The sequence below is a fragment of the Dipteris shenzhenensis genome, chromosome 31 (genome assembly GCF_047967505.1).
Source record: "Dipteris shenzhenensis isolate YYH24624 ecotype China chromosome 31, Dip_SZ_1.0, whole genome shotgun sequence".
Classification (NCBI taxonomy): Eukaryota; Viridiplantae; Streptophyta; class Polypodiopsida; order Gleicheniales; family Dipteridaceae; genus Dipteris; species Dipteris shenzhenensis.
This window is the reverse complement of record NC_141626.1, coordinates 5,476,528-5,503,376: the sequence shown is the minus strand read 5'-3', so window position 1 is coordinate 5,503,376 and position 26,849 is coordinate 5,476,528. Positions and strand designations below refer to the sequence as shown.

At 43.2% G+C, this 26,849-nt stretch overlaps 1 protein-coding gene across 1 annotated transcript in view; it reads left to right on the top strand.

The window, feature by feature from the left end:
- LOC147880945 (uncharacterized) overlaps positions 1-19,321 on the top strand; it is a 108,475-nt gene extending 89,154 nt beyond the window's left edge. The window contains exon 12 of the mRNA XM_087402436.1: positions 18,943-19,321. Within this exon, the coding sequence (XP_087258562.1) occupies positions 18,943-19,058 (116 nt within the window). The 3' untranslated portion in view covers positions 19,059-19,321. The remainder of the gene's footprint in view (positions 1-18,942) is intronic.
- Positions 19,322-26,849: the final 7,528 nt, after the last annotated feature.

Here is a 26,849-nt window from a genome sequence, read left to right as displayed (position 1 = left end):
TCATCTTGCAAACTATGCAATCACTTGCACGTTTGGGCGAAAAATGCAGCACACCATATATTCGATGTATCGGGATAGTAAAGCTGCATACATTTTGTTCGGAGACCTATCTGCCGAATGGACTCTCCGTCGTTTAATCTATCACGATGACCTCTAATGCAATTGCTATATGCAATTGCTAATGCTTCAATACATGTATCACCTTATTGCTACATGTATAGCTTGCATGGCTTAGAGATGCATGGAGGAAGGCCCATGATTGCGCAAGCATATGCGAATGACTCCTATTTCACTCCCATGACTAGTGAAGCGGATGTTTCATGGCTCATAATCGTTGTATGATTGGTAGCTAGCGTGCAGCTAAACTTTCAAAAATCTAGGGTTTAGCTATTGTGAAGGACTGGTGTAACATTCTATGGCTTGGGGAGATTGTTTCACCTACACAACTTATGCGTCATCTTGGTTACCCTTTTGGGTGGACAATCACTCGCCAACAACAAACGGAATGGGTACCCAACAAAGTGAAAAATATATTCGAATATTGGAAGGTAGCTACTTGACCACTGCAGAGATCACACGTTTCACGTCTACTATCACGGAGACTTCTGGGCAGAACAAAGCATGATCGTAAAGACCTTGGGTTAGTTTCCATGAATTACCTTTGCTGGCCGACGATGCATGGGAGACTAAATCTCCTTAATATCCACACACATATTCTAGCTTACAAAGGAAAAATGATGATTGAATTCATGCAAGGCAACCAGCCAAGGGTCGTCATGATACATCACTTGCTCTTGCAATTGACTACTGCGGCCTTTGGCCATTGGCGGCCAAATTGATGGGATTTTCTTCTTACACACATTGATGGCAGAGTGAAGGGATACCCTTTTGTGACCAGCATGCTTTTTGAGTGGAAACACATATTGTGTCATCTTAAATGAAATGGTCGGGACACTCTTGCTGGAATCTGTTAGCCTGTCGAGAGCTTTCATTGGTCGAAGGTGTTTTGCACATGTGTTGGATTTGCTGGAGCCGAGATGCTCATATTTTGATCAGACCAAAGGGATACTTATTGTGGGAGATGTGTTTGATGGTGTAGGTATTGTGCTATCTTTTCCTACAATGGTTAGACAGTTTGGACTAAAATTGCACTATGCTCCCTTTGGCATGTACTTTCTCATATGCTCAAGAAATTTCAGTCTATGTACCCCGTCTACAGCTCACAAATCGCCTCAAAAGATTGGGCCCTATACTCTGATGATCTAGGCTGTCACCTGTTGCTCTCGGCTAATGTTATAGTAGCCAAGTTGTATAAGGTTTTGCTGCTGCCCCCTTGGATTTCAGCTCATGGAAATTGCATTTGGTCTATGACTCATGCTGCATGGTGGTGGCGCATAAGATTGCAGCAACTATGGGATTGCGAACTCCCGTTCGCCAATGGGTTTTCTTATGGCAGGTCATGCTTGCAGTTATTCTAGTAGGCCAGATTTTGGCATGCCGACACATTGCTCCTGCTACCTGTCACAAGCTCCGAGGAAATCCATGGCCTACCTCTTTAGGAATTGCTCAAAGACTCTCGACTTTAACAGTTCCCTCAGCAACATATGTAGGCATGCTTTCTTAGTGCTTGCTTTGGCAAGCTCTTCTGCCTCTTTGGGGTTCACCCTCGTAGGCAGGGGTTCGATTTTTCTTCACTTGGGTTGACTATTCGCGGCAATTTGGACTCTATGGAAAATATAAACCATAGAGCATGGTGATCCGTCTCTAGCTGTTGTGCTCAAGCTAACTTAACATGACCTTGGAAGGATCAGTCGGCATTTTTTCATTTAGAGGACTAACAATGGCAAATAATGTGTATTGCTCGTCATGTATTGTTAAAGGGGTTCGATGTCAAGGTTGTCAGTGAGGGTGATTTGCATGACTAGATGGGTCTAGACTCTAAAGCCCAAAGGCCTAGTGTTTCTATTTACAAATTGCGCCTAGGGGCAAATGGTTTTAAAGAATCGCAAGAAGGGTAAAAAGGGGCTCCTAAGTGGAGATTTAATCAATGGACGTGTGGCATTCTGGACCCATCTAGGGAAATTGGGGACTTTGTTAAGAAAAAACTTGTGAACTAAAAATGAATGATGACTTTTCGAGAGTTTTTATTGTGAAGTGAAGTGGAGAGAGATCTCTCTCATATGCGAAGTCGAGCAGGCCCACTTGTCTATCTCATGACCTTGCATTGAAGTCTCCAAGGAGGGTGTCTCCCTGCCTGAAGAACATAGTGATGTCATCATATAGCGTCTCAAATGGGTTGTGTCCCTCTGTATTGACCTTATGAGCATATGATGACGTGGAGAGAGAGAGAGAGAGAGAGAGAGAGAGAGAGAGAGAGAGAGAGAGAGAGAGAGTCACCAAGACGTAGGCATAGGAGAGTTGAATTTCATGGTAGGCTTTGTCGCCAGCCTAGAATCGTCAAGGGTGCGCGACTAGAAAGTAGTGGGCGTACGCTTGGCTAGATGAAGGAAGAGCCGGAGACGGCGGGGAAGAATAGGATGATAACCGTTGAGTTGGGTTTCTCAAGAAATTGAGAGAGGAGACCTAGAGAGGAGAGTGTTGAAAGGTACGGTGGAGACTGGCCCCATTAATTATAACCCTTTTTTTTTTAAAACAAAACATTTCTTGTTGCAACTTGTGCTTTGGTTTTCAGAGTGTTGTTTCTTGTTTGCCTCTTTAAGTTTTGGCACAAGCATGCACCATTGAAGGTTGGAAGAAGGATTGAACGCACCTGCAAGGGGGTGTGGACTACACTCACTGCACATGCACAGAGGGCCCGTTTGTTGGTGAGATATTGTGAGCGTTCCCCGTTGGGTTAACCTTGACGTTTCGGCCCCGTGTCGGATGCCAAAGCAGAATTGGCATACTTTTACTAAGCGTTGGAAGCAACACCTGATAAAGACAACTCGAAAGATACTAGATGATGCATTTTGCTCTATATAGATTATAGAGGATTGAACAATATAATTATGAAGCACAGGTACCCTGAAGGGCCTGAAGGGGGAAGAAGAGCAAGAGGGAGAGAGTGAGAGAGTCAAGTGTGCGGGTGTGAAGTGACGAGCCACACCACAAACTCATTAGTTTTATTAGGATTAGGTTTTTCCCTATGACTGTCTTAAGACAGTCATAGGTGTCCTATCTTTAATAAAGGGGTGGCAATGTGCCTTTACCCCAACAACCTCCCACCTAAAGGCCAATGTGCCAAAAGGGGAGAAAAGAATAAAAATTACAGCAATATACAGTTACTGTATACAAGACCATAAAATAAGAATGGTCTTATCCTAATCCCATTATGTGGCGGCAATGTGCAAACCGCTCTGTAGGCAAGCTCTTAGTGAGCAAATCTGCAGGATTATCATCAGTGTGCACTTTCACAAGCTCAAGTTGCTTGTCTTCCAGTACCTCCCTGATGAAATGATATTTCACATCAATGTGCTTGGTCTTTTGATGAAAGACCGGATTCTTTGCCAACATGATAGCACTCTGACTATCACAATGCAAAACTGGCATATCTCCTGTAATGCCCAAATCTCCCACCAGCCGAGTAAGCCATATTGCTTCCTTGCAAGCCTCAGTGGCTGCAACATATTCAGCTTCAGTAGTTGACAGTGCAACGCATTTCTGCAACCGAGACACCCATGATATAGCACCTCCTGCAAATGTGAAAATATAACCGGTAGTAGACTTCCGGTTATCTGCATTCCCTGCATAGTCTGAATCTGTAAAACCATGCACCAATGCATCCTGCCTACCATAGCATATGCACAAGTCTTTGGTACCCTTGAGATACCTCAAGACACCTTTCACTGCTTCCCAGTGCCTCTTGCCTGGATTTGCCATATACCTGCTGATGACTCCTCCGCAAAGGCAATATCCGGACGAGTGGCAACCATGGCATACATCAAAGAACCAACTGCAGATGCATACGGAACCTTGGCCATTTCAGCCTTATCATCATCTGATCTGGGGCTGTCCTTACTGCTGAGTTTTAAATGTGGAGGCAACGGGGTACTAATTGACTTCCCCCCCTCCATTTTAAAGCGCTGCAGTACTTTGTCAATGTACTCCTTCTGTGACAGAAACAAAAGTCCCTTGGACCTGTCACGAGTAATCCGCATGCCAAGAATATGGTTTGCATCACCCAAGTCTTTCATGTCAAAAGACTTATGCAGTTGTTTCTTCAAAGCACTAATCTCATGCTGAGATTTACTGGCAATAAGCATGTCATCCACATATAGAATGAGTAGCATCAAACTGCCATCCTTTGCCCGTTTGGTGTACAAGCAATGATCGGTCTCACACCTATGATACCCTTGGGACTGCATGAAGGCATCAAACTTCTTGTACCATTCTCTTGGCGCCTGCTTGAGTCCATACAAGCTCCTTTTGAGCTTACACACAAGCTGTTCTTTCCCTTTAACAGCATATCCCTCTGGCTGACTCATATAGATCTCATCATGGAGATCTCCGTGAAGAAAAGCTGTCTTCACATCCATCTGACATAAATCCATGTCGTCATGAGCAACAAGAGCTAACACTGCTCTCAAAGTAGTCATCTTGACTACAGGGGAAAAGATCTCATCAAAGTCAATGCCCTTCTCCTGCTTAAATCCCTTGGCAACCAATCTGGCCTTATACCTCGGTAAAGCATTTGAATCCACTTTGACTTTGTAAACCCACTTGCATGGCAAAACCTTTCTGCCTGCAGGTAGCTGCACCAAGTCCCATGTATCATTTTGAAGTAGGGAGTCCATTTCTGACTGCATGGCTTTCTCCCACTTCTTTTCTCTGTTCTTCCCATAGCTTCCTTGAAGCTGGAAGGTTCACCACAATCTGTCAGCATGATAAAATCAGCCACATTATTGGCTCCTGGAACAAACTTGGCAGGAGGCCGTTGTACATGGGTGCTCCTCCTAACAAAAAGTTTCGGATTAGGCTGCTGTCCAGCCTGTTCGTCATGCATGACGGGTGGCTGTACCACCATATCTGGCTGTTCTACAGCCTCATCTGCTGGCATATCCAGTGGTGCATCATTGGCAAAATTATCTGGCTGATTTTCAGCCTGTATACCCTCTTGAACAGGGTTATCTGCAGCAGCCTGCTGCTGCATATAAATGGGCATTCTTTGCTGTCCAACATCATCATAAATAACCCTCCTGTATTCCACAGGTTGCACGGGTTCCTTGTGTACACTATCCTCTTTAAAGATGACATCATTGCTGCGTATAATCTTCCGTTTAACGGGATCCCATAACCTGTACCCCATTTCACCTTCGTCACCATAACCCATAAAGATGCATCTGATAGACTTTGGATCCAGTTTGGTGCGCAGTTCTTTGCGTACATGAGCAAAGCACTCGCAGCCAAATACACGTAAGTGCTTATATGAAGGTGGCTTGCCAGACCACACCTCCTCTGGCACTTTCAACTCCAAAGCCTTGTTTGGCGAGCTGTTAATAATGTGAACTGCTGTTTGCACGGCTTCTGCCCAAAAGCCATGGGGTAATGCAGCATAAGACAACATACATCGAACCTTCTCCTGAATAGTTCGATTCATCCGCTCACTTGCACCATTTTGAGATGCATTATGAGGGGCTGTGAGTTCCTGTTTGATGCCCTTAGCTTGGCAAAACTGCACAAAAGCATGTGACACATACTCACCCCCATTATCGGATCTGAGGCATTGCAGCCTACGACCTGTCCGATTCTCAACCTGAGCGACAAACTTCTTGAAAGCATCTAAGGCATCGCCCTTATGCTTCAAGAAATAGACCCACACTTTGCGTGTGGCATCATCAATGAAAGTAATAAAATATTTTGCACCCCCTAGTGATAACTGTGGCATCTCACACAAATCAGTGTGCACTAGATCAAGCGGTGCTCTATTCTGGGGAGTTCTCCTCTTATGAGGAGTCACAGAATGCTTGCCAAATATGCAATGATCACAAGTAGGCAAATCTGAAAAAGAAAGAGACGGCAGATAACCCAAACGTGACAGTTCTTGCATTCCTTTAACAGACATGTGTCCCAACCGGCTATGCCACAATGAAACCTTTGGCAGCTCGGTTATGGCAACAACATGATTACCCACACTGGAAACATAAAGAGGGTACAAGGTATCACTCTTAAAACCCTCAGCCACTACAACCTGGCCATCAGTAATCACCCATTTGGAATCCCCAAATGTGGTGTGGTAACCACTGTCATCCAACAAGCCAGTGCGAATCAGATTTTTCTTGATTTGCGGCACATGGCGGACACCATCAAGCATGAATATGCGTCCATCAGGAAATACTATCTGTATATTGCCAATCCCTGCAATCTGACATGCATAGTTGTTCCCAAGATGAACAACTCCATGAGTACCTGTGTAGGAAGTAAACCACTCCCTATGAGGAGTAACATGAAAAGAAGCACCTGAATCTAAGAGCCAGGTGTGCATGTCATGGCCATCAATAACCAAAGCATGTGTTATTACAGCAGAAGAGCATAAAACATCATGTATGTCACTGTCACTGTCCTCTGCTGCAACATTCACTGCATCCAAGTCATCTGCTTTGCCTTTGCCTTTGCCTTTGCTTCCATTGCCTGCATCCTTTGTTTCAGCCTTCTTGGCTTTCTGATCCCGTATGAACTTGAAGCACTTAGACTTCACATGTCCCTTCTTGCCACAATAAAAGCATTCAATATCCTTTTTACCACGGGACTGACTGCGGGATTTGGACTTACTAGCAGATCTCCCCTTCTGCTGAGTTCTGCCTCTATCCTGTACCTGCAAGGCATTTGAAGACTTGCTGCTCGCATTATTCTTCCTGCTCATCTCCTCCATAAGGAGAGAGCTCTCTACATCAGCATACATAAGAGTGACATTCGAATTTGACAGGGTGGTCTTGAAAGTGTCCCAACTCTCAGGGAGGGTACACAACAAGAAAGTAGCCTTGAACTCCTCATCAAGGTTCAATCCCTGTGCAATCAGCTGTGTAAAGATGGCATTGAACTCACTCAAGTGTGAGGTCATAGCTGTACCTTCCTTCATGCGAAGATCAACCAGCTTCTTCAACCAATAAACCTTACTGGCTGAGCTCTTTTGGGCATACAACTCTTCTAGCCTCTGCCATAGGCCATAAGAGGTCTTTTCAGCCTGAACATTGAACACAAGAGTATCAGAAATAGTGAGCATGATGGCTGCCCTTGCGGACAAATCAAGCTCTTCCCAGTCATCAGCTGCCATGTCAGATGGCTTGACACCCTTCACCCTTATGGGCTTAGAAATCTTCTTTAACAGAAGTACATTCAAGCACTGTTCTGCCCATAATGCATAATTGTGTGCTCCTTCCAGTTTCTTTATGTTCAGAATTGAAGAATCACTTCCCCCTGATGCCATATCAGATAAGGAAAGTATCTGACTCCCTGGAAGTTAAAAAAAAAACTGAATAAAAATTCTGATTTCTCAGAAAAAACCTGCTCTATCAAGAGCCAGAAGCACTCACAATAGTGCTGTTTTTTACTGTCAAAAGAATCTGCAGCAAAACAGTAAATGTCCCTGCAATCACTGTACCTTCTGACAAACTGTACCGTGCTCAAATAGGCATAAAAAAAATTCTGATTTCTCAGAAAAAACAGTAAGTTCAGAATGCTGCAGTTGCTCCACAAGTGCTTTAACAGTGCATAATCAGCTGACAAAGCACAAAACACAGCTGTCCGCACAAAACACGTCCTGATCACTTCTCCCACCTCAGATGAGGTATAGCACTGATTTAATATGCATAAACCACTTGGCATACACTTGACTGAAAAAAAAAAAAGAGGTCCAGACACTTCAGCCTGTCACAAAACCTGCAACAGAAAATGGGATAAATCCCATGCAATCACCCTTCTGCCAAGGGGATAAAAGGCATCTGAAGATCTCTGACAGTAACCCAAGTGCTCTCAAGCAAAATCTGAGCAAAAGCCCTTTGATCTGACACTTGTACCAAGTGAAAACAACCTCAACAGTGAGGTAGCATGCAATGTGAAAATCTCTCTGACAAAATCAACCAACAGTGTAATGCATATACTGCCCTGTGTGGAAATGGCATACACAGATCCCAACGTACAAACACTCAATGAGGAACCTTTTGAGCACTGTCAACGATGGACAGTTAGGGACCGAGTAAACTCGATGCGCCCTGGCCAAGCGTGGCTCAACTGAGGTTCTCTAAGTGTTGCACAAGAAATGTGACCTGCAAGAAAATGTCACCTCCACACTGCGGAAATCGAGACAAATGTGTGCTCTCTGGCACCACATTGCCTCAAGGCATACAAAGCATCACCTGCCGGGCAAAAGCCCTATGATCTGCTCACCCGTAAACTGAGATTCAAACCCAGTAAAAGCATATGTCCTCTTGCAAAATCAAGGCATTACCTTCCCAGAACAAAATAACTGTGCAATCAACCACACACTGTGGTTCTGGTCACCTCAAGCACGAGGGAAATGAAGGTACTTGCTGTACTTTCAAGAAAAACACAATTTTGAGAACTGAAAGATGATCCTGAATGAAGAGGAATGAAGAGCAGAGTGCTCTTTCTCCTTCTCTTTCTTTCCAAAAAAAAAGTGTACCTGCTGTACTTTCGTACTTGTTGTACCTGTGCAAAATCCAGATCCAAGGAGAAATGTATCCTCTGACACAGATCCCAAAAAAAAATGTACCTCCCTGCTGCAAAAATCGGAAGCAGCTCCCTGCTCAGTTGAAGGGCCTGTCAGCGTACAGTACGGTAGTCTGTACTGTACGGCACAGGGCCGTCCGTACGGATGTACGGATGTACGGCCAACGTACGGATGTACGGCCGTACAGATGTACGGCGCGCGAAAATGAGCCTGCGCCTGCGCCTGCGCGATGCGCTGCCCCCTGCGAAGTGGCGCGCTGCTTCACTGCCCTGCCTTGCGCGATGCGCCGCCGCCCTGCCTGCTCGCAGCTAGCGGCTGCTGTTGCAGCTGCTGGCGCTGTTCGGCGCCGCCTGGCCTTGCTGCAGATGCCCGCTCTGCCTCGCTACAGCCCGTTGGCCCTGGCAGAGGCTAGGTAGAGAAGGTCGTTGAGGGGGTGGTTGGGTAGGGAGTGGAGTAGGGAGGGTAGGAGAGGGGGGCTCTGATACCAGTTGAAGGGCCTGAAGGGGGAAGAAGAGCAAGAGGGAGAGAGTGAGAGAGTCAAGTGTGCGGGTGTGAAGTGATGAGCCACACCACAAACTCATTAGTTTTATTAGGATTAGGTTTTGCCCTATGACTGTCTTAAGACAGTCATAGGTGTCCTATCTTTAATAAAGGGGTGGCAATGTGCCTTTACCCCAACATACCCGATGTGTCGGATTAATAATTTGTTGGACGCATTAGATGGGGTCATAATATTCAGCAAGGTAGACCTTAAGAGTGGCTACCATCAAATCGAGATTAGAGATGATGATGTGCATGAAACCACATTTAGAAGCAAGTTTGGACATTACGAGTTCTTGGTAATGCCATTTGGCATATCAATGCTCCGGCTACGTTCGTCATGCTTATGAATGGCTTATTAATACCCGTATATCCGAAAATTTATAGCACATTTTAATGACGATATTTCAATTGCCTCATCCTCTTGCTCCTCTGTGATATCCCCGCCCACAGTCGGCCAATTGATGACAAGCTCCATAATCTCAACAACCCCGATATCGGCCCCTCTCAATTCCAGGACCTCTGCCTCTACTTTTGAGTCCACAATCTCCATGGCAATCACATTCGCACATACGGGGACATGCATGCCACCGACTTTTGGAAGTTCTGCTCATACTTCACTCGGATCACCCCCTGCCAATTATACCGCTACGCAGTCCTCTAGACGGTCCTCTCCACCATCTCCTCTAGTGTGGCTGATCTAAGGGCGATTCAGTAACAAGAAGGGGGGCATGTTAACAGCTATAGCCACAGAATATAGGGTAATGAGTGATTAGAGGTGATTAGGCTCTTGTCTACAGTATAAGTATTAGTGAGCATCATAAACACTTTGCGGGAAGCAAGTCTATTTGTGTTGATCCTCGAAAACCGTTTTCCATAGAAATCGATGCACATGGCATTGCGGTAGAAGTGGTGCTTCTCCAAGAGGGAAGGCCAATAGCCTTTCAAAGCAAGAAGATTTCCCCTCTCAACGTATTTGGCCAACTCATGAACAAGATTTGCACATTGTTATTCATGCTTTAAAAGCATGGAAGTATTATTTATATGATTCAGAGTTTTACGTGGATGTAGACCACGATACTCTGAAGTAAACAGCCTAACTTGAGAGGCTACTAAGCTCGATGGGCAGAGCTCATGTAAGAGTTTAATATGAAGATTCGGTACTGAAGAGGGCATGAGAACAAGGTTGTTGATGTGTTGTCATGCATTATGCACAAAATGAGTTTCAGGATATTACAGTGTGCTTTAATGATCGAGATTAGGGAAACTCTAAAAGTGGACGAGTTAGTCCAGAACCTTTGGCCTAAAGCTAATGTGACTAAACCCGAGAGAATAGATGACTTGGCATCCAGATGATATGTTAAAACGTGATGGCAAGCTAGTTGGACCTAGTCAGAATGGTCTTAGGCAGAGGGTCATTCGAAAGTGCCATGATAGCCCTTATGCGAGACATCCAGCTGTTGAAAAAATGTCCTTGTGGTTTTTAAATGTCGTACCAAGATAGCTCACTTCATTTCAATTCCAACTAGGGAGTTGATTAGTGCCCCGCAAGTAGCAGATTTGTTTATTAATCATAATATCGTTTGCATTGATTACTCAGATCCATAGCGTCAGGTAGGGATACTAGATTCACCCATGATTGTCGTTTTTTAGTGCACAAATTGTGTTTTGGACCTTGTCACTAGCTAAGTATCACTTCTTTGGGACATGTCTACGGCAATCCTTCTTCAATTGTCTTTGTGCCTGTTAACTTGCTCTTCTTGTCATAGGTATGTTGTAGATGCATGCTCCCTTTGTGGGGACCTCTTTTTGTAACATAAATACAAAAAGACTTCACCCAAAAAAAAGGTGTGTGTGTGTGTAGATGATGTATGTCCTTGAGGGAGTCTATGCCTCATCTCTTCTGGCATTGCCCTGACTCACAGGATTTCTCGGTTCTATTGCAACAACGGCTTCGAGCTTGTTTCTTCAGTGCTTCTTTTGGAAAGCATTTTTGGTTGTTTGGCTTTCATCCAGACAAGAAGGGTTTTGATCTTCTTGCCATCCGCAACCATCGGGTCTTTGCTGATCCCGCTCTTCCTAAGTATCTACATCTTTACGACAATCGCTTTATGATTGTCTACGTGCGCGGGAATTAGATTATATTGCTTTCTTGTTATATAATGATATCTTTTGATCCTTGTAACTAGAGGTCCCCCCTTTCGGGACTGATTCTTGTAATATAATCTTTAACGGATTTCACCCAAAAAAAATTGTTTGTGTGTGTGTGTGTGTGTGTGTGCGCGCGCGCGGTGGAGTTACTAAGCGAGCATCAACACCCATACTACGTGCTCCATAGTCATAAGGACCTCGATACAAAGCCAAAGCATAAGGTCCATGTGGTCCTCATCATCGCCACTATCATATCAAAGTACATTAGAGAACCCAACGCAAGATTATGAGAGACCCGACGTCCGATGAGGCAGTGGTAGGATAAAGTAAGAGATAGAGTGCTGTTGATTGTCCGTGGGCGCCACGCGGCGTGATCTCCTGGTAGAAGCTGTGCATCGGACCAGTGCTATGGTGACCCCAATAGGTCGTACCCCCACCCTGAACATGGAAGGAATGTCTCTAAGTTTAATCTGAGTGTCCATCCTCTGTTGTGTATGACGCGTCATTGGATCTCGGTGGGTCCCGGCCACGTCGTGGGTCCACCGAGTGATAACTTGTGAGGCCTGCTTGGAAAAGCTTCGTGATCATGCTCTGAGAGGATTCTGCTAGTGCATCTCGTCCCTTTCCTTGTGATCTAAGTAGGCACTCTCAGTGTCTAGTGGCCTTATTAGATTGTAGGAAGGCGAGAAAGTAGGAAAGTAACTCGAAGCTGTCTCTGAAGAGGCAATAAAAGTGACCCCGGATATCGTAGTATATGGGACATCTAAAGATGAAATGCTCCTCTAACTCAATCTCCTGCAGCTCACACAGAGTGCATATGCGTCGTTGCCTATGTACACTCTCGGCTCGCCCATTCTCAATACGAAGCCAGTGCTAAGAAACCTGAAACTGCCCAATAGAGATCCTCAATGAATGGGGGAGGTCGAGCTGGGTATATCCAGGAGGATCAATAATACCCTCGGTCAGAGATACGTATGCAGTGATCTCTGTAAAAGCTAAGCTTCATTGAGAATTCCTGTGGTTCCAACCAGGTTCGGAATGTGTGTGGTTGTAGGAGGTCCTCGCGTATGACTTGGTTAACCTCGTGATACTTGATTGAGAGAAACGGCGCATCAATGATGTATGGGAAGGGGGGAAATCCATCCATGTGGAGTCCCAATCTTTCGAATCACGTGCATGTGTGTGCATACAAGTATTTCTGGTTACCCCAACAACTAGCATAGAGGAGGACAATGGCAGCCGTGAAAATCAGCGTCATCCTGAGGTGCAGTCTCCATACCCCTTTACTCGATATAGATACATGATGACGTGGAATGCTGCATCAAGCTATAGCGGGGGTGATCCAAACTTGGCCTGAATATTTGATGATGAACCGATGGCTTATGGCGAATCATATGTGACAACATGAGGACTTGGAGACACTCCACTCGAGCCTAGTCTGCATTTGAAAGATCTGGCCCCCAACTAGGGCTGCCATACATCCCCAGGTCCGGACCAAGGAGTCGATCAAGAGGGCCTTGGTCCGGGGATCCTGAAAGTACGTGTGAAAGCACTGCCTCTGCAATCTGGCTAGAGAAGCACACCCTTTGCCGAGACGGGCTTGCATAGCTAGTCCCATTGTCAAAATAGGGCCAGAGAAGAGAACCCTAGGTACGTGTAAGACCAGACAATATCAACCAGCGATCCATTAGCTTCTCTCTATGCATGGCTGCTCGGAAGATCATAACCTTGGTCTTGCCAATATTGATCTTCAAATCGTGTGACTTAGAGAAGGACTGTAATGCATCTAAATGTTTCTGAAGGCCCTCTGTGGAAGAAGATAAAAGCACCACATCATTTGCATGTGTGGTCCGCTCTCGGAGAAGGTGGTGCAACAGTGAAATCGAAGAGGGCCATCGGTTGAGACCATCGTAGATAATGAGATCATGCATCCTTCCCAAGTCTAGCAGTGCAATGCCCATAAGATGTGACCAAGGCTCGCTTATTAGCAGAGACTCATGACATACCTGCATTATCTAAGTCGATGTCCGGCAGTAGGATATCATCATCTCTGAAATCAAGAAGAGGCACTTGACACCCCCCTGTCCTCGCGTTGAAGTCCCCAACAAGGACTTCTTTGCGGCACCAGAAATGCACAATGTTTGGATAAAGTGCTGCATAGCGCAATGTCTCGGTGTCCTCTCGGGCATCTCGTGCAAAGTGGGACGTTTCAGGTGGAAAGTAGCACATTGCTATGAACAAGTTGTGGCTGTCCGTACGCCGAAGCTGGATCCACAGAACTTTGGAGTGGATATCTCTCCTCTCTACCGAGATTGCCCCGAAAAGGGATGACTTGTAAAGTACTACAACTCCTCCTTAACCTCGGACCCTCACTTGTATCCCTCGTCTTGGCTCGAAAAGACATCTCCCAAGGGTACCCGTTGACAACTGGTAGAGGGCACTTTGGACTTTGGTGTGTCTCTGTATAAAAGACTATGTCTCAACCTGTGAATGACTCGGACAAGTTCCCTGGTTCTGGCCATAAGGTAACATTATAGTTCCAGATTAGTAGTAGCTGCTTCACTCTGGGACAGCTATGAATGTAATTCTTTCCTAATGCAAAATTTGTTGTACAAAAAAAAAAGTGTGTGTCTATATATATGTGTGTTATAAATCTCTCTCTCTCTCTCTCTATATATATATATATATATATATATATATATCTGTCCCTGATTGAAACAGCTACAACTCAAAACTTAAAAGAGAGATGTGTAGGTATATACATATATACATATGTGTGTGAGAGAGAGATAAAGCAACTAAATCTTAACAAAAAAAAGTGTGTGGGGTTTTTTATTACGGTTTTAAGTTTTGAGTTGTAGCTGTTTCAATCAGGGACAGATATATATATATCTGTCCCTGATTGAAACAGCTACAACTCAAAACTTAAAACCGTAATAAAAAACCCCACACACTTTTTATATTATATATATATCTGTCCCTGATTGAAACAGCTACAACTCAAAACTTAAAACTGTAATAAAAAACCCCACACACTTTTTTTTGTTAAGATTTAGTTGCTTTATCTCTCTCTCACACACATATGTATATATTATATATATATATCTGTCCCTGATTGAAACAGCTACAACTCAAAACTTAAAACCGTAATAAAAAACCCCACACACTTTTTTTTGTTAAGATTTAGTTGCTTTATCTCTCACACACATATGTATATATGTATATACCTACACATCTCTCTCTCTCTCTCTCTCTCTCTCTCTATCTATCTATCTATCTATCTATCTATCTATCTATATATATATATATATATATATATAGATAGACTCTCTCTCTCTCTCTCTCTCTCTATCTATCTATCTATCTATATATATATATATATATATATAGATAGATAGATAGATAGAGAGAGAGAGAGAGAGAGAGAGAGAGAGAGAGAGATTGAAAGGGAATTAGCCCAAAAATTGGGTAGGGGTCAAGACGTAAGCCCATTTCAGGCTTACTGAAGTGCCCTCCAAACTGCGTGAAATAGTCGCCTATTACACGGCTCATATATATATATATATATATATATGAGCCGTGTAATAGGCGACTATTCACTTCAGTAAGCCCATATATATATATATATATATATATATATATATATATAGAGAGAGAGAGAGAGAGAGAGATGTGTAGGTATATACAAATATACTTATGTGCGTGAGAGAGAGATAAAGCAACTAAATCTCAACAAAAAAAAGTGTGTGGTTTTTTATTACTGTTTTAAGTTTTGAGTTGTAGCTGTTTCAATTAGGGACAGCTATGAATGTACATTCTTCTTAATGTGAAGTTTCTTTTAGAAAAAAAAAAGCGTGTGTGTGTGTGTGCATGTGTGGAGACTTTAATAACTCTCCCATGCCTTCTGACAATACTACTCAAAGATCTCATATGATCCCTTATGAAAAGCAATCATGGGAAGAGTTACTCACCACGACACATGCGCAAGATTTATGGACAGCCATGCACACTGGAATAGTGGGCTACACCTATCATCATAATGCCTTTACTAACTACTGGGCTCGCCTGGATAGATGGTATTTACTGCAGGCTCAGCAATACACAGATTTCTGCCTTCATATTGAGATTGATCACTCCCTTGGTCTTTCTGACCATGCTCCTTTATGGCTGCACATTCAGTTTGGTCAGCCTTGGGATGACATGCCCTTGCATTCCATTCGGATGAAACATATCAATAAAGGCTATTTGCAGCATGCACAATTTCAACAATTGATCCGACATGCCATAATTCCTCTTGCAGCTCATGTCCATTATGACAGTAATTTTGCATGGCAACGCCTTGTGGACAGGCTTCAGCATGCCATACATGAATATGGGAGTCATTTTATGCTTGATTGGAGAGCTAAAGTTCAGCATGCTAAAGCAGTGGTTCAGTCTTTGACTGTACTTTTTCAGATGCAGCCCCTTTCTTCCCAACAAATGGACACTCTCGCTCAGTCAAAAGCTCTTTTGCAAGCTAATGACCGACGCAAATTGGCCAAGTGGCAGGTTCGGGCAAGGATGACTCAATTTTTGGATAAAGGATGCTCTTCTAAATCCTTTTTTCAAGGGTTACATGCTTTCAGGAGAAAGACATCTTGCCTCAGAGTCCGTAAACGGGATGGTGAATGGACTCGGTCTTTCTCAGAGCTTCAACATGAATGCTTTTCTTACTTTCAGAAGCTGTTTGCACCCCCTAATACTACTTCTTTGCAAGAATTACAAGCTCGGGAGACTCTTTTGCATCATGTGCATCCCATTATCAACCCACAGGAAGCTCTCAAACTGGATATGCCTTTCACTGATAAGGAGCTTGATGATGCCTTGTCTCATCTTAGCCCTGGTAAGGCACCGGGGTATGATGGTCTCACAGTGGAGTTTTTCTTACACTTTTGGGAGGATCTTAAAGGTGTCATCCTACAAATGATTAATAACTCTTGGCACACAGGAGTACTCCCCTCCTCATGGAAGCATGGCATAGTTAAACTCATTCCCAAGAGGAAATTGTGTGAGCATCTCATGGATTGGAGGCCCATCACATTGATGCCTGTAGTTTACAAACTCTTTGCTAAAATGCTAGTGCACCGTCTTCATCAAGTGCTTTATGAGGGCTTGCATCCTTTGCAATATGGTTTCGTCCCTCGGAGGCAGATTCATGATAATATTGGCAATGCTCTCATGGCTATTGAATATGCAAAATATTCTGAACAAGATGTTTTTATTATGCAAGTGGACTTTGCCAAAGCTTTTGACACGGTCAACTGGGATTTTATCTCACAAACAATGGCTAAGATGGGCTTCGGGCCAAAAATGGCTAATGTCATCTACTGCTTATATGCTGGCTCTACAGCCCAATGCATCCTTGGAAATCATCTCTCGCAATCTTGGTCCTTGGGTCGTTCGGTTCGACAAGGATGTCCACTCAGTGCCCTGTTATATGCCATTGCTACTCACCCACTTCTCTCATACTTGGATCATCTTACCGCACAAGGTCTTCTCACTGGTCTTCAGATTCCTGGAGCCCCTTCCTTTATCGCTCAGGCCTATGCAGATGATTCTTTTTTTATGCAACATAATTCTCCACAGCAGTTGAAGACTATTATGGACACTCTTTCTTCATATGGCTTGGCTGCTGGCCTGAATGTTAATTTTGATAAATCTAGCCTCATACCTTTGCATTCATATGATTGGCATACTCTTCTATGGCCTGGGCACATTATGCAGCCCTATGATATGGTCTGCCATCTTGGTCACCCTATTGGCTGGCACATCACTAGGAAACAACAGCTAAAGTGGATTTTTGACAAGCTTCATGCCAAACTCCATTATTGGAAGCTCTCCACTTGGCCACTCCATGTTAGGCTCCGGATTGTCCAGTCGATTATTATGGCTTATGTTCAGTATTATTTGCCTTTGATGCACTGGACTTCTCAAGACATTTCTGCCTTTATGTCTCACGCTATGGAACTGTTATGGAAAACAAAGTCTTCTGCTAAAGCTCTAAGACTTATGAGGATGACAAAAGTCTGTTCCCCAAGGATGCACGGTGGATTGAATGTGCTGAATATTGCGCACCATGTCTTGGCCAGGAAAATTCCTCTTCTACTCACCTTTTTTCGTCAGAAGCAGCCATGGACTCATATGCTTGCAACCATGTGCACGTCCTTACGTACTACTGCACATGGTGCATGGATCACTGATTTTTGGGAGGTCATTTTGGGCAGATTTGTAGGCTCTATCCCGGGTTGCCCTTTTGCTACTTCACTTATTAGCGATTGGAAACAGGTCCTTTCGCATGCTCATTGGGCCCCTTCCGTTTTGTCTCATGCCAATTCCCTTCGGCAAGAAAGTATTTACTGGAGTGCTGTTTTTGATCCTCCATTGGCGCTCCAAGAGCCGATTCGGGCATATAATCTCAGCAAATTGGGGATCAGGTGTATAAATGACGTTGTTGATGCTACTGGTCAAATGCTTTCCTTCCCTCAAGCCATGGCTTCTTATCCACTAGCCATGCATCACAGGTTTATTTGGGGAAAAATTGCTGAATTGCTGCAGCCTTTTCTTCCCATCCCTCCTTTATCTAACAGGGACTGATTACACTACTGGCAGTTACACCCGGTGGGCTTAAATTCTCGTCCTGTTACTCTTTCTGACCTAACGGTTAGCACGACATACTCTTTCCTCCAGCCGTCACCATGGATTCACTTACATGCTAATTCTCTTTGGCATATGGCAAAATCACTTGCTTGGTGGCGAACTATGGCGTTGTCTTACAGGAACCTTATCCGTGGGGGTCACTCTGGCTCAACGAAGGATTGCATCTACTTCTTGTCTTCGATGCATGGCCCCTTCTGAAACGGTGCCCCATTTGTTTTGGATGTGCTCCAGCACTAAGACCTTCATATGCAAAATTTCCTTGTCGCTTCGCCTTAGTTTCCCTAACTCTCCTTTTGGGAAACATTTTTGGCTTTTTGGCAGACTTCCTACAACCCTGGTCCATTACTCTTTATTTTTGTACTGGGTCAGATATTGGGCTTTTTGGACCATATGGCAGGATCACAACATGAGATATTTTGGGAATCCGTTCTTGCAATCTTATGAATATTTCAGACTCTCCCTACGGCAATCTATCTATGATGCTTGCCATCAAGGAGATCTTCCTCAGTCATGCCTGGAAATAGTTTCTCTTTGCTTTTGATTTCCTGTTGAGGCTCTCTGTTTTTTGAGACCCTCATGTAAATTTTGCTGATAATATAATCATGGATTTACCAAAAAAAAGTGTGTATCTATACATATCAAGTGTGTGTCTGTGTGGTCTTTTATCACGCTTTTTAGTTTTGAGTAGTAGTTGTTTCACTCTTGGACAGCTATGAATGTAAATGCTTTCTTAATGCAAAATTTGTTCTACAAAAGAAGTGTGTATCTATATATATGTGTGTGTTATTAATGAGGGTATTGTATCACTCTCTTTCTTTCAGAAAATGAAGACATCTATACCTCGTTTTGGTGTTGGTTGTGCTGTGCAGATGGAAATACACAGAATTCAAGTGATAGGATTCCGATTGAAGTTGATGCAGCCATCTGTGATTCTACAGAGGCTCTCTCCATTCAACAAAGTCAGGCTTCTCCCTGTGGGCCTTAAGGGGTCTTCAGCAATTTCGACGTGAATACAGGAAGAATGAATGTTGTAAAGGCTTTTATTAAGCAGTTCAATTGTTATCAGCTTCAGGCTGATAATTTTTTGTAAAGGTGAGGTTGCACATTTTGAATTTACACATCATGAAATGTAAATAATTAGCTCAGTTATACTACAAAGCTAGATCTGGCGGCGGCGATATTAGCTCAACCAGTCTCTGCAATAAATGAGCTGAGTTTGAGTTTTGTAGCTTGCTTCTCTTACCTATGTTCAAGGAATGAGAAAAAAAAGGTTTGCTCTTTGTCCCCGTATGTGTCTTTGCTTGTGCAATTGTGTAGCAGGTAAATAGTTTATGCTTGTATAGTTAAGGTGGGAGGTTTTAAGCCCGCCTTGGTGCTCAGGTACAATGTGCCCAGGTACATAGAAACCTCTTGGCCATTAAAGGAAAGGGAAATTTTAATATCTCCGGGCTTCCTTTAAAAAAAAAAGAGATGATAGTGTATGTTATGAGATAGTTATGAATCCTTACACAATGCAACTTGTTCTGAACACTATTCTTGTGCTGGTGGTACGGAGTAGGTTTCTTGGTTATTTCCATTTAATTATTATTATGTCTTGATTGGACAAACTTATTGATCGTCGATTCAAATTGAGGAGTTCTGTATAGGTCTTTTTGAATGAGAGGATGTAAGATCTGATAGTCCTTTGTAAGCAAGTTGAGTGTAAGATCTTTATCCATTTTTTGAATAAACACATGCATTGATATTGATGTAGCTGTGAAGTAAAGATCTACCTTATGTAGATGGTTAAAAGGAGATGATTGTACAAAATGCATATTTATGATGCACGAATGTCTAATATCCTATCTGAATTTATAAAATTTTATTTATATTATGATTGTGAAAGCATGCATTCTATCCATTTTTTGGGTTAGTATTGCTTAGCATCTATCTATCTAACTTTCTATATTAATTAGCGCTGCCTTGCAAGGCAGTCGCTCTATTAACACTTTTATAAAAAGTATCCTTTTAATCAATGTTGGACACATCCCCTCCATTAACTCTCTCTCTCTCTCTCTCTCTCTCTCTCTCTCTCGCATGCGCGCAAGAGTGCTGGAGGGTCTCTAGTGACACCTGGATGTGCTACATACTTTTTGTGAGACACACATGACTTGAAGGTCAACCTTGGTAAAACAAAGGTCATGATCTTCAACACTTCCCGAGAAGCCTTACACAGAGAGGATTTTACCTTGGATGGGTTACCAGTGGAGGTGGTTGCATCCTACACATACTTGGGAGTCTTGTTCTCTGGCTTGATCTTTACGATGCAACTAGCGCTATAGGCTCGACTGAGTAAAGTGTACATGGCATTGGCCATACTTGAGTGATAGTGCTTTCACTCTCACTTCCAGGGCCCTCAAGCCAAGTCTCTCCTCTTTGGCTCTATGGTTTCACTCGGGAGCCCTTGTCAAAAGCCTAATCTATCAGAGACGGAGTGGGGTCGATTTGAGAGGTTCAGGTTCTCATGCTTTCACGGATGATCTGCAGTAAGCTCTCTGCTCCACAACAAATAGTTCTGGCTAAGTTTGGGGCATCCTCACTACAGCTCTCGATGCAGTGTTCCATTCATAATGTATCTCTTCCACATTTGATACATCGATCTTGCATTATAGGGCGTTGTAGGCTTTCTTGGTTGGCTTTATGCTCCTTCATGACACTAGCATTGAAGGGCGGCGGACCAGAGGTGTTGGTATGCTCTTACTTGTAGATAATTTGAGAGCCTTGGGCTTGATATAGACAGGCTACTTGACACGACCTCGCAAGATCTAACCCTATCGAAACCTTGATCTACCATATTAGACTCCTGCAAAAACTCGCTACAAACCATGATGCTAGAATTCAAGCATTCTCGAGCTAAGGCGAGAGCCTCACGGGGACTGCTAGCCTTGCAAGCCATACCTCACCCTTGGCGTCCCATACCGCCTGGTGAAAGCTTGCGCTAGCAGATCCATGATGTGCTCCTCCTTGGTTGGGTGTGTGCAACTATGGCCTTAGTCCCCTATATATCTTCAGAGAAGAGTGTACGCCAAGCAAAGCCAAGAAAAGCGCACACATGCCACATGGTTGGGTGTGCAACTATGACCTTGGCTCTTCCTATATAGCCTCAGGGAAGAGTGCCTGCTAAGCAAAGCCAAGAAAAGCGCACGCCAAGAAAAGTTTAAAAAACAATCTTGCTGACCCATGTACCCACGGATAGCACTCCAGCCCGTATCTGCCTGCTTGTCCCTAGCGTGCACATGACATACGTCCCTTTCTCAAAGAGCTCACTCTTGAGCTCATATAAACTCAGAAGTAGTGAACTTGCTAGAAACAATTCACTATTGATAGAAACCACCAAACTCAAGGAAAGTCCTACTAAGAGATCTAGCCGTTCAAAAACATCCGACGAGCAGTGAGTCATTGTCAAAAAGCAACATGCTTGTCACATGAACAAACTAGAAACTCTACTTTGACATTGCTACCAGTACCTAAGGTAGGCATATGCTACCAGTACCCAAGGTAAGCAACAACTATCAAAGTTGGGCAAAAAATATCTATCATTTGACTTTCTTTCTTTAATCTTGATGTCCTTTAGAATGGGAAATCCAAAGACTTGAAAAAACCTCGAATCTACTACTGAAGTATAAACACAACAATAGTCTCTTTCCAAGGAGAAAGTTCAACCAATTTGCACTTCCAAAACTCGAAAGAGTGAAATCCAATCTACACTTCCAAATTTGGGAAGTGAAATCATATATTACTTGCCAAACTTGGAATGTCAAAATATCCGCTTTTCAAGCTCGAAAAGCATAGTCAAGGTTCCTAACTCAAAGCAAATCTGAGCGGTCAATCTCAAAGAAGCTTGAGTATCAAAAACCCACATGTCAACATACATTATTATGATTTAATCTATCTTCCAAAAAAATGAAAAGATAGTTATGTGGTCATAGGCGCAGAGTCCTAAATAACTTTGGAGACTTTGGCATAACCTCGTAGCATGAGATGGATTACATCGTCACATACCACCATAATACACCACACCCCCATGTGTTATAATTACTACAACACTAGCTTGTGGCTATGTCGCGAACTATAAATTGTAAATAAAAATGGCCAACCAAAAATCACAAAGTGCTTTTTTCCCCCAAAAAAGTATCACTCAATTCGAGATAAGGGAATAGACAACATCTTGCACTTAGAAACTTCCTTGACTAGCGTCCTGGTCGAAGCATGTGTCTAGACCCATCAAATCTTTTGAAATGAAGCGTGTTTCCCTAAATTGTAGACTCTTGCAATCACATCCTCAAGCAAGTAGGAGGTAATAAGAGTCCAAGTGGGTTGAGTACAAATAAAGGTCAAGATGCCTAGAGATCAAGTCCGAGATCTCTTGTGCTTACAAATAACATGGTGTCAATGCAATGATTCTATAACAGAATCACGACACTTGGTACAGTGGGATCCTTCAATTGCATACTTTTGATTTTGTGGAGTCTAATAATATTTAAGAGATTCCCAAAGCTTATCTTGCAAATTCTCCATCTCTTGAAGGACAACTTTCAATCTTCATGGAATAAGTCTAGATCCTCCAACTCTAGAAGAGAGTAATCCAAGGAAGGAGTCTTGTTATTGTGGTGGCTCTCCATCGCCAAAACTCACGGAAATGGAAAGTACAAGAGCCTTTAATTCTGCCCACCACGTGTGCAAGGAGGAAATCGTCCACTAGAAGATGCAGTTTGATAAAGGAGGAGGAGGATAGTGAAGAGGGAAGAAGATACGGGTAGAGATGGCAAGTCGCAAGAGAGTCCCAGCAAGGGCAGTTGGTAAAATAAGGCGAAACTTGAAGGAAAAAAGACGCAAGGAGAGGAAGATGGATTGTGAACTTTAGTAGGCAGGTGGGTCTATACCTGTGACACATGGGAAAGAGCTCTGTGGATGCGAAATCAAGAGAGGTTATGCGTGGGGATAGGGTAGGGAATTTAAGGATGTTGGCTTATGCTTTTGGTTCTTGGAAAGCATGGAAAAGGCTCCAAAAAATGGTTAGTTGCATTTTTTTTCTTCCCAAAAGTGCATCGTTGTTTTATGAAAAGCGCTTGCGTTTTGATAAAAAAGTGGAGCTTTATCAAAAACGATTTCCTCGTTTGGCCATTCAAGGCCAAAACCGAGATTCTCCTTTTGCAGGTCCAAGCATCTCATATACTAGATGCCCCAGAAAAACAACTCAAAAAGCAAACCAGTTGTAATTACGCATCCTTCCAGCCCTTTCTACCCCCCTCGCAAGTCTCCTCCCAAGCGGATGGCCTATTCATGCCTTAGAGAATAGTTCGCAGCACCTACTCAGATCGAGATGCACCCGTTTCCATCTTTCCTTCACCAAAAGTGATGGTGAATCTAGGATTCACCCTTCTTGCATAATTCGGTCTCCTCCTTGTAGGCCCAAACCGGAATTTCTAACGCCTATTGCTCTCCTTTCCCAAAACCTTGGTGAATCTCATCCTAATCTTCTCTTCACCCTAAAGCCATAGTATTCTGCCGAATCCAATCCTAACTCATCCTCCCACACACAACAACGAAATTCAATCCATTCCAGATAGACATGACTTGCAAAAAATGAATTTGCCCAAACCTGGAGGAAACTGCGAATTGGATCCACACCTGGAATGTGCCGCTCTAACATACCTCATGTCACTTCAACCATGAACGAGATCATCCACGATAGGATAGCTTTGATACCAATTGACACGACCTTCCAGGATCTAACCCTATTGAAACCCTACTCTACCATACTAGAATCCTATGCATGAAACTCACCACCCAACCATGATGCTCATGAGTCTTGAACCTGTAGAATCCAAGCATCCCCAGCCATAGGCTAGGGAGCCTCATGGGGACTCTGCCAGCCTTGCAAGCCATACCTCACCATTGGCTTCGCATACCGCTTGGTGAAAGCTTGCGATAGTAGATCCATGCTCTGCTCCTCCTTGGTTGGGTGTGTTCAACTATGGCCCTAGCCCTTCGTATATAGCTTCAGGGAAGAGTGTCTGCCAAGCAAAGCCAAGAAAAGCACACACACGTCACCTGGTTGGGTGTGTGCAACTATGGCCTTGGCCCTCCCTATATATGTTGCCTTTGCTGTGTAGTGTGATTTCTCCATTCCTTGAGTATTCCAAATGGACAGAGGGCCCCATTGCTCCACAAACCATGGTGCATGTGCGTAAAGAATATGCTGTAAAGAAAAACATTGTATTAGAAACATAAACTGACTCAAGTTTAAAGCACAAAATTTCAACCTAAGGAGGATTACCATGTAATGTGTAATATGTGACTCCCCCATGCTTCTACTATCAATGATATGCGTTCTCCTAATGCTATTCTGAATCTCTCATAATAAAGCTCATCTGTTTGACCTTGTCTAAGCAACTTTATAAATGCATCAAGCTTTGTCCACATTTTTGCTCTGAAAGTAGCAATTCGCAGATGTGAAGCTTGATTTGTGGTGCACTCACACAAATCTTTCCAGTACTCCCAACCTAGGGTGCTTTGAGCCAATGTATGTTTTTCTTTATCAGCATTATGGTTGGACAAGAAACTCCTCGCCTTTCCTCCACCCATGGACACTTTAGCAGGAAGATTTTGTGTATTTCCTGATTGTTTCTTGTCTTGCTTAAGCTTCACATTGCCTCTGTGAAGTCCCATTAGTGAGAGTAGTTCTTCAGCTTTTGCAATGCATTGTGCAGATACTTGCTGTGGCCTCAAATTCCAAGCATAAACTAGATGGAGATAGAGTAACTTATTAAGTATACGCAGTTCATCATGCAAAGTACACACGTGTACTCGCTCTAATGGAATTGGTAGAATGGGGTCCCACTTAGGATCCTTTTTGTGACGATCAGGGGCTGCACTTTGGTTGCAAGAAAGGATGCCATTTTCCCACTGTAGGCTTCTCTTTTGCATCTTCTGAGAGTGGGTGCAATAAAAGCATGTCCATTTTACATCTGCACCTGTATCACAACCATACAAGCACTTGAGGGTCTTCAAATCACCAACTAGATGCCATTCAACTTGAAACGTTCCATGCCCATCCACAATTAATGTTTGCCCTACCTCTTGTCTTCAAATAATCGACGGGATGCTGGTTCTCTCCAAAACCCACTTCAATGTCTCGTGGCATTCCTTTGGGGTCTCAAAGGCTACAAGCCACCATATGTCCTTCTCAGATTGGACTGAGAAACCCTGCTCAACTTCCTCATCTCCTTGAGCAAAACACAAGACGTCGTTCATAATACAAATGCTCACCCTCTCTAGCTTGTGCTCTTTTACCAACTGAGCTTCATCCATTTTTATAACAAATACTAGCTTGCCATCTGTATAATGAAAGAGAGATTCAGTAAGGATATAGAATTCAGAAGAAATAAAGTTGACTGTGAAGAGGGAATTTCTCTTACCCTCTTCTCTCATCCCATAGAATTTGACCATGGCTCTCTGCAAATTCTCTACATCCACATAAAAATTATTGAAAGCATTCATCTCAAACGTTTGGATGCCAGATTTCTTTTTACTCTTCCAAGTCATTGTGCCACTTACACAATGGTATCCTCCAAGCTTTTCTCTAGCACATTGGTTTGTTTCTTGACGTGCAAGTCTTACAGATCATGGTGGCAATGGCATTGTATATATCTTATACTTTTGCTCCATAGAAGACTTGAAATTTTAAAAAATAGAGTTGTAAGCTTCACGACTTACACCAGCAGCATCACAAGCTCCAAGCACCTCCTTTGCTTGGATGAGGCCCTTAAAATCCTTCATTACCTCTCTAGCAACTTGTTTACATAGCCCTTTTTGTCTAGGGTCCTTCAACACTTCCATGACATCACTTGGCTTTATTAAACTTCTTAGAACATATGAAGGATCACTATCATCCATTTCCATTGTTCCCATCACATCCTCTACGAAATTCCTAAAGTAGAGTACAAATGAGTCTTAGGAAAGAATGCAACACCACAAATATTTTGGGGTAAAAAATTTCATTGAAAATTTGGGGAACTAACCTTGTAGCCTATATTCTCCTCTTTTGGGCACCACTATTGCTTGACAATGCATCCATAGATTGCAATTGTTTTTTCCTCTCCTTCAATCCCAAAGGTGTTTTCTTCAACTTTTGTACTTGTTTTATCGACTTCTCTCGTTCCTTCTCCATAGCACATTGAACTTGGCCATAGATAGTAGACCTTTCGAAATCTTGTTTGCTTTTAGCAAGCTTTTGGATTGATTCTTCCAATTCATGTTACTCCAAGTCCAGTGCATGTGCTTTGTCACTGAGTTCTTTGTTTTGCAATTGGAGATCTTGCATACTATTATGCATTGCCACAATAGTAATATTTCCCAAATGCACAAGTTCGTCTGCTTGGGCTCTCTGCACCTTGCTTGCTTGCATAGCCAATGTCTGAGAATGGTTCAATCGATTGCAATAACCGAGCAATCAAGCATGTCCCTTGCCAACAAATCGAACAACATCATGGACTATATGAAAAGGAGGAATCTTTTGGGTGGCAGGGTCTAAAGGATACAAGTTTCCATCCACCCAAAGGTCAAGATGCTTCTTCCCTTGCAATGGAAGACTATGGAGCACACTTGGAGGAGTTCCACTATATCCCAAAGAACGCGTGCTTGCAAATTCTGCCTCCAGTTGTAGGTTCACATGGTACTTGTTGGATATGTCCTCGAATGGTGCCATGAGTACTTAAAGAGAGGTATCAGTGAT